The sequence below is a fragment of the Ciona robusta genome, chromosome 1, assembly GCF_009617815.1.
Source record: "Ciona robusta chromosome 1, ASM961781v2".
Lineage (NCBI taxonomy): Eukaryota > Metazoa > Chordata > Ascidiacea > Phlebobranchia > Cionidae > Ciona > Ciona robusta.
Window position 1 is genome coordinate 3,797,536 of NC_143235.1, and position 13,239 is coordinate 3,810,774.

At 34.2% G+C, this 13,239-nt stretch overlaps 4 protein-coding genes across 4 annotated transcripts; all 4 read left to right on the forward strand.

Moving 5' to 3' along the window:
- The first annotated feature begins 497 nt into the window (after positions 1-497).
- Positions 498-2,236, forward strand: LOC149741547 (uncharacterized). Its single transcript, XM_089893542.1, has 4 exons — positions 498-814; positions 1,098-1,261; positions 1,321-1,406; positions 1,635-2,236. Exons 1-4 carry the CDS (start codon positions 798-800, stop codon positions 1,704-1,706), a joined length of 339 nt encoding a protein of 112 aa, XP_089749668.1. The 5' UTR covers positions 498-797; the 3' UTR covers positions 1,707-2,236.
- Positions 2,237-2,381: 145 nt separating this feature from the next.
- LOC149741548 (uncharacterized) lies at positions 2,382-4,110 on the forward strand. The gene is made up of 2 exons (XM_089893557.1): positions 2,382-3,040; positions 3,103-4,110. The coding sequence occupies exons 1-2, from the start codon at positions 2,675-2,677 to the stop codon at positions 3,154-3,156; spliced, it is 420 nt and encodes a 139-aa protein (XP_089749683.1). The 5' UTR covers positions 2,382-2,674; the 3' UTR covers positions 3,157-4,110.
- A 379-nt stretch (positions 4,111-4,489) lies between these two features.
- LOC149741549 (large ribosomal subunit protein uL13m-like) lies at positions 4,490-7,900 on the forward strand. The gene is made up of 6 exons (XM_089893534.1): positions 4,490-4,650; positions 4,988-5,205; positions 5,789-5,849; positions 6,528-6,626; positions 7,261-7,382; positions 7,789-7,900. The coding sequence occupies exons 1-6, from the start codon at positions 4,627-4,629 to the stop codon at positions 7,811-7,813; spliced, it is 549 nt and encodes a 182-aa protein (XP_089749660.1). The 5' UTR covers positions 4,490-4,626; the 3' UTR covers positions 7,814-7,900.
- A 178-nt stretch (positions 7,901-8,078) lies between these two features.
- On the forward strand, positions 8,079-12,831 carry LOC149741550 (replication protein A 32 kDa subunit-B-like). Its single transcript, XM_089893530.1, has 8 exons — positions 8,079-8,238; positions 8,965-9,044; positions 9,692-9,891; positions 10,471-10,567; positions 10,910-11,023; positions 11,208-11,303; positions 12,005-12,099; positions 12,593-12,831. Exons 1-8 carry the CDS (start codon positions 8,214-8,216, stop codon positions 12,672-12,674), a joined length of 789 nt encoding a protein of 262 aa, XP_089749656.1. The 5' UTR covers positions 8,079-8,213; the 3' UTR covers positions 12,675-12,831.
- The last annotated feature ends 408 nt before the right edge of the window (positions 12,832-13,239 follow it).

Genomic DNA, 13,239 nt, shown 5'->3' on the forward strand with positions numbered 1-13,239 from the left:
CCCCCACACTACTATATGTTACAAAGTTACATATGCTTGTAACTGCACACGAGGTTTATAAAACACGACATCCGTTTGATAACGACTCTCGCTGCCCGCCATTCGAGGATAAACAAGTTACATTCATTAATTTATCTCAAACAGTTTAATAGCCACCTTTAAAACTTTAGAATGTACGCTTATACCAATGCAGAATTACCTGACACGATCTGCAGTTAACTGCGTCGGTGTAATTTAAACGAACAAATTAAACAACCTACGCTTTGTATACTGACCTGCACTGAACTATGCTTTCTTATGGGAACGTTTCGTAGTCACGTGTATAATAAAAACCGAGCAGTCGTATTCAAATCGTTGCTACCATAGCCGGCGTGTGTCTAAGAGCAAGATACGTGGTGTTTTGTAAAAACTGTCAGGCAAACATTACAAAGCAAGTCCGTAACAAAGTTACATCCGTGGTAACTTGTAAGCGGCACGAGGTGTGTAAAACAGAACATCCGTGTTAAGGACTGTCGTTGCCCCGCTACGCAAGGATAAATAATTCACGTTCATTCATCAAGTGTATTTGCATAAAAGATAAGCTTTTGTTTTCCATTGTTGTTCTCGCTTCCCGATCAGGGTAAAATTGCCGAAAATTCTTTCTCACGTCATTTCCTGTTATCGACTACAAAGTGCTATCTTCTATCACGTATCCAACGTGTTCGACGTCACACTTAAACTGGCTTACAGAGTTTGCATAGCGTAAGTCGAGCTTTGCAAGAGAATTTTCATGTATACAGAGGCAGATTACTGAGAACATGGCTTCCAATTCAATGTAAGTTGTATTGAATGTTTCTGTATATGATCAGCTAAATACATTTTGTGCAAAAATGCATACTGCTCTGAGAATTAGAATTCAAATAGCATGTTCCATAGACCTTCTAGCGTGCCTCCGCGTAGAACCTGAATAGATAGTCCGATACTGCTAACTGAGATAGCTACATCACAATACGTTTAACGAAGCAGTCTAGTTCTATAGTTATCCAATCAATTAAAATCAAACCTTAAAACCTATAACAATCGACCTATACAGACCACCATTCATTGTTGTTAAACAGCTTCAAGAATTTCCGTGAAAGCTTGAACTCGTGGTTAATCAATGTAGCTGGCGTTTCCCTCACCGATATCAGCAACAAAGATCCTTTCAGCAATAAATTCAACATATTTTTGTTCGCCTCCCTCATGGCAATGCTTACTGCCTTTTTGACTCTTTTCGTTATTGGTAAGTTTCAGTTGGTAAGGCTCTATATGGTACACCTGTTTAACTACCTGCCTTTTCAGCTTGTACTTACGAATGTTGCTTCGCTGCACAAGACAAGAAACGTTTTAAAAAACAAAAGAAAAGAGCGGCGTCCATAACATACAGAGTGAGTCCTGGTGAAATTATATTTGTTTTTTTCGTATAAATATCTAAAACACCCTTTCGGTATTTTGCATTCGGGCGCTTAGCTCATTTCCTCAAACCTTAACGTAATTTGTTTCTCATGAAATGGTGTCTTATCCTTCCCGCCCTATTATATCATTTTAAACCTATAACCTATATACATATGTCATTTTAAACAAAGAAGTTATTATAATGCTTTATCTCACACCAGGATTTCGGTAACGTGTACGAGATGCATGAAAACATAGGAGAGAGCTCGACCGACGCCACGACAAACACTTGAACTTACCCAATATACACATGATATGTTAAAATGTTAGTGCATTGCTGCGATTTTCGTTCAATTATAGATGTGTTCTGTTTTTTCTCTTTTTCTATATTTTACGTTCCAGATTTGTATGTATGTCCTAACTGCTGTCGCCTGTCAGTCCTGTACAAAAGTAGTATTTCGACACACAAAATTTATGGTATTGCATTAATTTTTACCTACGAGATTTAACCCATAAGGAACCACTGTGTTGGAGCAATTGCCGAATAATGTCTTGCCCAAGGATAGCCTACATGAGCCTACAATGGTAGCAGGGCCGGCCGCATAGACATCACCCTATTGGCACAGGCAGGCGCGCCAACAATTGTGCGCAATTAATTGTACGTCATCGTTACTAAGCGTGGGTATTAGTGCGTATTGATATCAACTTGTGAGTAACTGTCCAATTATGGAATACCTATATTTCATTAGGTCCACACATATCACACATATGTAAAATGTTTCCACGTTAAAATATATCAGTTTAATTTCGGTTCACAGCAAAACGCTGTGGTTTTAGCCAGTATCGGTATATATACGAAACTCGTAAAGTTAATGTATATAAGTAGTCATAATAGTGAAGCATATATATATATAAGCTAGTAAGCGCAGAAGAGGCGTTTTAATAAACCTAAATCGTTTACCTGGTACATAATCATATATTTATATATAATAGGGTGGGGGAAGATGGGACATCTTTTTTCTGTCTTCTTGACCCATTTGGTATAGTAGACAAAGAACATTTAAAGAATTATAAAACCATACTCTCACGGCATCATGGACCGTTGTTAATTGTTTAAAACACGATCAGGGTATTTGGATACTATGTGTTAAAGATGTCCCTTCTTACCCCACAGTACTAACCACCCATACGCAGAACCATTCCTTATAGAATATATTTAGCTTGAGTTGACTTGTGTTAATGGTATTCACCAAGCACAGCTATGGTGAGTGTGCGTCCAAGTAAAGTTAGATTCACTCGGGATACCATAAAGCCGCATTTCCGAAACAACCAGGGGGTTTCAGTTAATCAGGCCATCAGTAAAATTGTAGATGGTTCCATTCTTATAGAAGACTTTCCGATTATAGAAGTCATCAAGATCGGCAAAGAGTTGTACAGTCTGAACAACAGGCGATTGTACATGTACAGGGTATTGGAATTGAAACAATTCCTTGATAAGATGCAAATTAAAATAATTTCGAAAAAAAAGCTCAAGAGTTGGAAGTTTAGAACGCGAAATGATGGGAAGTCAGTAGAAGTAAAAAATGGTGAAACCCTTGAACATGCCCATGCCCCTCCAATACACGCAGTAATAGAGTGATAACAGATTTTAGTTTTGTAGTAGATAAAAATAATTGTTTATTGTTTCAGGGCAAAAAGAAGAAAAGGAAAAGAGCCAGAAATAAAACCAGAAATCACCGATAAAACCTCGTGTAGTTTTGTGACGCATTCTGTACCAACATTTTTTGTGACTTATAATTGGGACTTCCCCGTGAAGCTAACAAGTTTTTCGTGGCGTCAAACTATATACGCAACCGTGCGACCATGGTAGGCCTATCTATGGTGTCTACTGTAGAAAATCTTTTAAAAATAATTTTTATTATATTTTTACTTTAATAAAGCTATAGAAACGTTAAAAAAATGTACAGCTGTATTTACGTTTCAATTATTTTCATTGTATTTTATACTATGTATTTGTAATCACTGATTTGCTTTGTTTAAAACATATATATTGAAATAAATAGACAAAACAAGTATTGCTTTTTTATAAAAACCATGTGTGACATAAACAAAACCTGTAAAATTGTCTTCGCTATGACCATTTGTCCATTTATATCTTTTCAATTTTATTATAAAAGGACCATAAAGTATACTCTAAACCAGTGCTCTTCAACATTTTATGGGCTGGTGAACCCCTAAAGTTGTTGCGTCGAACTCATGCACCCCTGATTGCTTTGGCACACCCCCTGATTGCGTGGCGGGAAAGTAATGTAACTTTGTGGCTAATTGTTTTTTTATGTTTTTATGCATGGCGGACAATTCATTACGTTTACACTTTAAAACTTTAGTTTTCGATTTAAAGCCAAAATAACTGAATTAAGTATGTTATCAAAGGTAAACGATGCTAAATGCGAACTAGGCTCTTTGTCTTTGCTTAACAAAATAGAACAATAGTAACATAACATAGTCATTAGTGTAGCAATAAAGGGATTTGGGTGTCTATTTCATTACTGATAATTATCGGCTCTGCATGATGTCTGACCGTATATAGAAGATAGAAATGTCTCTTGAAACGGTGCAAAACGTACTTACTAATAGCCTATTTTGCCCGGAACGTTTTCCAGCCGGTCCGTATTTAATGGGTCTCGCATCGTGTTTGTTCCGAACTACTGCGCATGAGTGGTGGCACCCGATCCAAATTCAACGGTCGGAACAAATATATCACGACAGCTGCAGTTAGACTACTCCGTGTTCCTGACTCTGTATTACACATGTGTACTTCCTCAAGGACACATACGCCCACAAAGATGGCAGCATCGAGCCTCGAGTCGTTACCTATGGTTATTGGTAGACGTGCTTACCACGGAGCAACGGCGCCGAACTAAATCTATACATTAAGATGTTACAAAAAGATAGTAAATTAGTACACAAATTAATGGCATCATCGAAATTTGAGTAAATACATGCGATGTTACGTATGAAGCCTTTTAACACCCTTTTCCCGCCGGGGACAAATTCTTCATCCCATCTGCTTTAATTATTTGCGCATGTTCAATTTTCGTTTGTTATTGTTCTGATAGAACAGTTGGAATCAATCGAAAAACAGTCAAGTTTTACATTTATTGGGAATTTAAACCGCGTATCTGGTATTAAAATACTTCAGCATCGCCTGCAATGTCATTTGGACGAGCGAACCAGGTAATTTTTTATTTTATTGTTCATTTATAGTGTGCTGTGTGCAAGTCACTTTTTCTTTTACTTTATAACAGCCATTTCTTTTATATGTGTATAATTCACCTTGTTGTGTTTTATTGTCTAATTTGGCAACAGGGTGGTATGCGCAAAATCGTGCTGCGTCATTTTTAAAGGTAATTTTTAGCACAAACGGGCGACTTTTTTCAAAACATTGTACAGCGGGTATAAGTGAAGCCTAAAGAAACATAATGAGACCAAAAATATTACTAATATTATTTACCATTATTTTTTGTGTCTCTACTTATCTCGTGATACAACAGTCCATAAACTTATATTTCAGCAATGGTCAACTTTTTCCAAAGCCTGGTACTTGTTGAATGCTGACCGGCAACCTCCAGGCAAACTGGCAGATGTTGCGGCCAAGTATTTAATGGGGATGCATAAACCTATCTATCATCCAACATCAAGGGTAGGCGACCATGTCGTTATTATTAATGCAAAGGAAATTGCTTATTCTGGAAATAAATGGGAGGAGAAGACTTTTCATTCACACACAGGGTGAGATTTTGTGGGAATTTGGTTTTATTGAAGCACTTGTATTTTAATAATAGTTTATTTGTGACGCTATATTTTCCATAAAAAAAATGGTGAAATTGCATCAAAAAAATATATTATTGACCAAGTTTTTGTTCAAATGACACACATATATATATATATATATATATTGGAAACTAATGGTACAATATTAATTTTTAAAAAAACATTTATGGTTTAAAATGTGCAAGGTTTAAATTTGGCTCATTAATCCCTGTTTGACATTCTCTGTTTAGTAATTTAAGATTCTTTGAGATAGTGTAGTACTGTAATTTTTATTCAAACAATTTCAGTTTTTTCTTATAATCTACGAACAAATGGGCAATATATAATTGTTGTTTGGTTGCTGTATTCTGTTTTTCATTTTAAATATTTTTTAATCCTAGCTACCATATTCCAAGAAACAATAAAAGTTATTATTATAATTTAAACATGAAAAAAAACTTTGAATCACTTGTGTTATTTTCATTATATATAATTTAAACATCTGTGTAATTGGTAAAATAAATTATCAGTTCGGATTTTTTATTTTCGAATTATGTTTTAGTCGTAAGAAAGGAAGATTGATGATGCGAGCGTTTGAAGTTCACGAACTCGATCCTACATGGGTTAGTTTAGACTTCATTACAGTTTTTCATTCAGTCATTTCAAATTTTTCACTGTTTCTTACGGTGTAAATCAACTTTTACTAAAATACGGCGAAGTCATTATCACAAAGTGAAACACTAATGGTGTAGAAGAATTCTTGAACAGAAAATTAATCGAAGTTTAAACGGATAATAAAAGAATTTAACTGTGTCACATTTCAGCATTTGGTTAAAATCGTCAAGACTATACATTTTCAGATTCAATGTTTTTTTTTGTAAAATGTTTATAGAAATTTTTATTATGGTTAAATTTTTAAAGTTTTTAAATATGGAACGCCTTTTAATGACACCAATGAAAGTTAAAACCTGTCCATACCTTTCCTGTTTTCTTCACAAAAGCACATGTTGAGTGACCTTACTAGAACTGGTTATATCAAGTGGTTCCTAACGTATTTCTTTGCTGTACCCCTTTCAAATCACCTGCTAGTTCTTGCACCCTCTCCTGGTACGGCTTATATAGATTAGACCTTAATGATTTAGCATCCCCGCACCCCCAGGAATAGTTCTCCCAATCATGGTAAAGAAACCCCATAGTGACCTTACTAGAACCCTTTGCAATCTCCCATCCCCCTTAATAACCCCATGATATAAAATGTTATGAAGTTTCTATGAAAATCGTATACTATTACATGATTTCAGATTGTGAAACGGTATGTTTACCGTCGCTTGCCTAAAGGTTCATCTGGAGGAATGTATAAACGTAATTTGTTTCAAAAACTTCATGTTTTTGCTGATGAAGTAAGTTATTTGATTTCTTTTTTTTCCAATATGGTATGAATGAATGTAACTTACTTTATCCTCGCGTGGCCGGAAAACGACAGTCGTTATAACACGGGTTTAACACCTCCTGCCAGCTTCGAGTTACCATGTATGTTACTTTGTGGGTAATTATTTTTTTATGTATGGCTGATAATTTGCATAACCTATTAGTGACCACTGGGTTGTAGCAATTGCCGTTAAGTGTCTTGCCCAAGGACACATACGCCCACAATAGCAGCGTCGTAGAAGTATCAGTTTGCATGATAATGATGTAGCTAGTATCTACCAATATTTTTTCGTTATCAGTACCCATTGTTTCTATATTACTAGCCGTTTAAAGACCTAAACTGTTTGAATTGTTGTCATTTATTGTCATTTTAATAAGTACTATACGCAAACCAAATCTTGGCGTTTCAGAGTAGACTGAGTATTTGCGGTAGATTAATCAGTAAACACTTGCATCCAATAAGTTTAAAATTATTTTTCAGACTCTACAGTTGATTTTAACCACTAGGCCAAACCACTTCTACCTTCAAACTTGTTTATCATAAACTTAACTCTGCATTGTACTTTTAGCTATAAAAACTTCTTCAAAATGCATATATTTTTGCAGAATATACCCGAAGAAATAAAAGAAAACATTTCTTTTGTAATACCTCAACCGCGTAGGGTATTTAAAGGAATAAATGATTATACTCAAGAAGAAATTGACAATTTTCCTAAATTATGGATCCCGTAAGTTGCTTCCCATTTACTTTTCGTATTGTTTTTGACAAATCTATGCAATATATTCATTTTTATAATATTTAACTATTATTTTCGAATTTTTATAAATTATTAAATAGTTTGACTTTTTTCCTAATATCTCTATGACTCTATCTGTATGACAAATTTTATTATAAAGATCAGGAAATATGTTGTAGCAGCTATTTAAAGCCACATTTGGGATGTTTTATATTTAAACTTGTCTGAAAAATTCATGAGCAAGCAAATCTGAACTGAATTAGATATAGTAAGCTGCCTACTTTTCATGTGGTGTTTAATTTTAGTTTGTACTGAGTAGATAATTATATATTTAAAACTAATGTGTGGTATTGGTGCATTAGTTTCAAACTTTTTAGTAATCCTTGTTTTTTTGCAGTTCTCCAGATTTTTTAAAAAGATGAAGCTTGGTGATCCTTTTACAACATTTTATTTTTCTCACATTAAGCATTTGCTGTTTTCCTAAATAAAATCATTTGTTTATGAATGGAGCTTTTTGTATCATGACTATTGCTTGTAGCATGAATAAATATAAGGAACGAACGAAGCGGATTGTTAGGGGTGTTATAAAACAAACACGAAGTACACGATTTCTATGTTTGGATTTTCCCGCGAAATGTATACAGTCAAAATTGTGAAAATTATTTGGGACGAAATAGTAAAATAAAAAATGTTTTTAGGCGTTGTTGAAAGCACCAAAATAACAAATAGGCGATATGACTGATGTTTATTAGTTTCTCATTACTAAATGTATTATCAGGATTCAATTTGTGTTTAAATTTAGGCTAAAAATTGAATTAAATCATGTTTCAAAACGCTGGAGGAAATGGTAAGTTTATGTTTGATTATAGATCGTATGCGAATACGATAGACTACTCGGTCCATCATCGTCCATGAATATATTTTATCACTGTTAACATAGGATACAATCTAATATTTGTTACTGTACTGAATGCAAATGGCTAGAGACATAAAGTAGCATGTGTTGGAAAAATGAAATCTGGCATCGGTAATCCTTTAGCTGATGGGCACCTGAAATTTTGGTTTCAAAATGTTCCTTAGGTCTCACTGATACCCACTGTATAATTTTTTTTTGACAAAATTCGGGCGTTCATGTCGAAAATTAACTTTAAAAATGCGCGAAATCGTGCTGCGTCACCGTATTTTCCACACCAGCCGTTATGAATTAAACCAAGGTTGGATTATTACGTCATAAAATGCGTGTTGTTACGTTTGATTCCTACGTTAAAACAGTGGGAAAAAAACAAGGTTATAACGTGAAGAATCTGACCGTTACTACTTACCACTATAACCACTTACTCCTAACTAATAACTCCCAAAATTTGAACTAAATTTGGTTAATTGTTTAATTAATCCGCATGTGTGAGACAGATTATGACGTGCTTAACCAAAAGTTTGTAAAAAAATTGCTTGTGCATCTGCCATACTCTGCAGACTGGCTTTCCACTAGCCTGTACCATACACAAAGATTTTTCACTGGTGCCTTATATTTTTATAATATGGGGTCTTTTAACAATTCGAAATATTCCTTCAGATTTTGGTGGAGGATTTGGAGGTGGCTTTGGTGGAGGTGGAGGATTCTCATCTCCTGCTGCCGGTGGTGATAAACAAAAAGTAAAAGAAACGTTAAAAACAACAACAATATAATGCTTCTATGTTTTAACTGAATTTCGTATTGTTTTTGTCATAGTTTTTAGACCTAAAATGATATTTTGTATTGCTGACTTGGGCTATACTTTTCATTTTAAGATTAACATTTTACACTGCTGCTAAAAAATATTTAGCTTAGGGAAATATGTATTTATGTCTTCCTGCTTATAAGTTTGGTTGGTCTTTTTTAACAGGTTTCTGAAGTCTAAAAATTTATTTCATTCGCCGCATACCCAGGATTGGCACATATGGTAGTAAATAAAAAATCCTTTACAAAGGTTTTACAAGGGTATCATGCGTTGGGGTAGAATGTCACTCTTTCGACTTTGGCAAAAAATCGGATTTTTTTCGAGTATTGGTACAAACACATGATACTGGTATCATGCGTTTGGGTAGAATCGCATTTTTTGACTAAGAGTTTTTTTAGTTTAGTGCAAACACATGATAACGATATCATGCGTTGGGGTAGAATCTCACATTTTCGACTTGGCAAAAAATTGGATTTTTTCGAGTTTTGTTACAAACACATGATACCGAGTCCAAGGCTCACTTTTTCTTTAATAAACATTTCCATTATTGTACAATAAATTAATCTTACTTTTTTCAAATAGAAATTTCGATTCCACAACATTGTCCCCATATTTGCTTCTCACTTGAAAGAAATCGTGTCCGACGACTCTGGATTCAAACTTGGCAACACTGAAGTAAGTCAGGTCACATTGGTGGGAACTGTAATTCAAGTTGAGCACAGCCAGACATGCAACACTTATAAAGTGGACGATACAACTGGGTTTGTCACAGTTAAGCACTGGTAAGTGTTTACAATGGGATTCCTTTTGCATATAGTTATGTATATATATATATAAATAAATGGATCCTATTGTCTCTATTAATTTCAGGCATTTATTTAATCCTATATGCTAGACGTAATGTTTAAGGCACCAGATTTTTACATATTCTTAGTCTCAGATATCTTATATATATAAATATTAAATTAGACTGTTCATTTTTGGCTCAGTTAATTTCCTGCATTTAGTTAAACTAGATGCTAGACCTAAAGTTTCAGGCAGCACAACAGAAATAAATATATTAGGACAATATTGTTATGATATTAACTTACCTACACTACACTTATATACACTTATCCACACAAAGTTAAATTTTCTAACTTGTCTTGGAAAAAAATGTTATTCGAGGTTTAGCACAGTGCTTGTCTACTGGTTTGTGCAATTTATTTTTGCATTAAATAAATTTGCATTTTTAAAAATCATTTTTTTCGGAATATTTTTTATTCGAGGTTTAGCACAGTGCTTGCCTGCGTTGTGCGCCAATAATTTTAGTAGCCTATCTTACCTGCATTTTAAGTTTTAATTATGTTGTTTTTTATTAGGAATTCTTTCACTGAGGATGAAGATGCGCCAGTTAATGAAGATGTTTTTGAAGAGGGCACGCCAGTGAGGGTCTTTGGTCAAATGAGAGTTTTTCAGGTCTTTTAAAACTATCTGTTTAATCTTATCAGTATCACTAACGTAACATCTTCTTTTTTGATACTCGGCTGAAACATATTCTCGTAGGTTTTTCCCCATGATGATGTCATAAGTGCTCAGCGAGCCTGAGCTTTTCCAACTTCAGCACATACCTAAACATTTAAATTGGTAATTGCCAAAATCTGACTACATTTAATTTTCCCTGGCATTTGCTGTAGGAACTAGCACCTATATAGAACAGAAATATCCAATATTGCAGCTCTTCCATCTTTAGTCTTTTGTAAGGTTAAGGATTCTTTATTAAAATATTTATATTTTTAAATTTAAATTTGTATTTTTTAGAAAAACATCACCCTGAATGGTTTGCATGTCAGAAAAGTTGAAGATTTAAATGAAATTACAGTTCATATGTTAGAGGTTATGCACTTCAAACTTGCTACAGATGCTAAGAAAAAAGTAAATTAAAAAGTTGTTATATATTACTTAATTTTCCATTTTTTGCCGTATTGAATATATAGACAATTGAAAACCAAATCAAATTGGCAACTTGGGCCATTTTCCAAACGGCCAGCATTAATTTTTTTCCGATTTACATCTGAAAATATTACTAAAACATACCACCATGTTTTTATGTCTACAGGGCTTTGACATGGGACCTACGTCAAGTGGATTTGAGGGCAATGTTTCAAATAATGATCAGTCAATGGACCTGGGAATGGATTCTGTGCAAACTCAGGTCAATAGGAAATTGTAGATACCTATTATTTTTGATTACAAAAGATAAGCAATATTTGATTTTGACTTAGATTTAAATGTGTCTCGTTTATTTGTATTGAATGAATGTAACTTACTTTATCCTCGCGTGTCCAGAAAACGACAGTCGTTATCACACGGGTTTAACACCTCATGCCAGCTTACGAGTTACCATGTATGTTACTTTGTGGGTGACTATTTTTTGGGGATTTTTTTTTTTTTAATGTATGGCTGATAATTCAGACAACCCATTAGTGACCACTGGGTTTGAGCAATTGCTGTTAAGTGTCTTGCCCAAGGACACATACGCCCACAATGGTAGCAGCGTCGAGCCTTGAACCCATTACCTCTGGGTTACAGGCAGGCACGTTAACCACTATGCCACGGCGCCGGACATTGTTATTGTTATTTTAACTTTGTTCCTAGTTTGGTGAGATCAAACTATTTACATCTCTATAGGGCTTGTAGTGTTTATTTTTTCGTAATTTTAAGATCGAATAAACTTTATAATTTACAAATAACTTTTCTCTTAAAAGCTGTACTTGCATTAAAACTTTGTAAAATAAGAATTTTCCAAATTTGCATTTCATTAGTAAAACTTCTATCTCGTATACTTATGTTATTTGTCAATAGTATTGTATAACTTCTGTTTCTATAACTTTGGCCATACATCCTGTTGTTTAGGTTTGGAAGCTCATTCAATCAGCTACAGATGACGATGGCATAAGTATCACTAATATTCGGTCTAGTTTGAAAGGTTTAAATATCAACCAAATCAAGTTAGTATTTTTATTATTCGTTATACCTTGACCTTAAATAAGGGTTAGATTTAAAGTATTTAACATAAATTTTGTTATGTTGATGTTTCTGTTTGACAGTTTTTTAATTGCAATTTACAGGAAGAGATAACATATGTTTGGCAAAAGTCAAAAGTTGTATTATTAAAATTATTAATGGTATTAATCTAAAAAAATAAACGAATGTAACTTATTTACACTTCGCATGGAGGGCAACGGCAGTCGCTATAACGTTGTTGTTATGTTTCTTACTCCTCATTCCCGCTTACAAGTTACCACATATGTAACTTTGTGGGTGATTGTTTTAGGGGAAAATTTTATGTATATATACCTGACAATTAGAACACAATGGTAACAGCAACCAGCTTTGAACCTGTAACCTCTAGTTTAGAGGCAGGGGCCAACCATTGTGCCACGGAAACACACCTCCCTATTAGCACTATTTATACTTTTATGTTTCTCTTACCTACCTCAGAAAAGCTGTGGATTTCCTGTGCAATGAAGGCCATATTTACTCAACGATTGATGACGACCATTTCAAAACTACAAGCTTCTGAAAACAGCTTTCACCATTTTTATATGAACGTCTCTCAAGGCCAAATTATGTTCAACATTATTGCATTTACTATTTTGTGCCCTGGTTCACAGTTTCTTCTATTTTGTCTTTAGTTCGAAGCCAAATCTTGTTTTAAACATTAAAAAGTCTCTGCTTCATTTGTGTTTCAGCTGTACCACAACTGTGTCCTCTTATTTTAAAATACCTAATCTCCACCACTCATATTTTAGTTCCAATATCACTTTCCTAATTCATGGGAAATTCTACTTTTGTTTCAAACCCAAAAGCTCAACTGGTTGTCTAGTTTTAATCAATTTAAAAACTCCCCCTATCGTAGTTCCAATATGTAAGACTACTAACTGCATCCAAGTAAAATTCTACTTTTGTTTCAAATTAAATCCGCTCAAACTGGTGGTCTATTTTTATTAAAATAAATCCCCACTTGCATCCATGTGACATTATACAGGTGTTTCAGACTCCTAAAATTAGGTTATCTACTTTTTCACTAAATCTTAAGTTCCCAGATCACTGCCTATTCACCAAAACTGTTAGTTAAAAATACTATC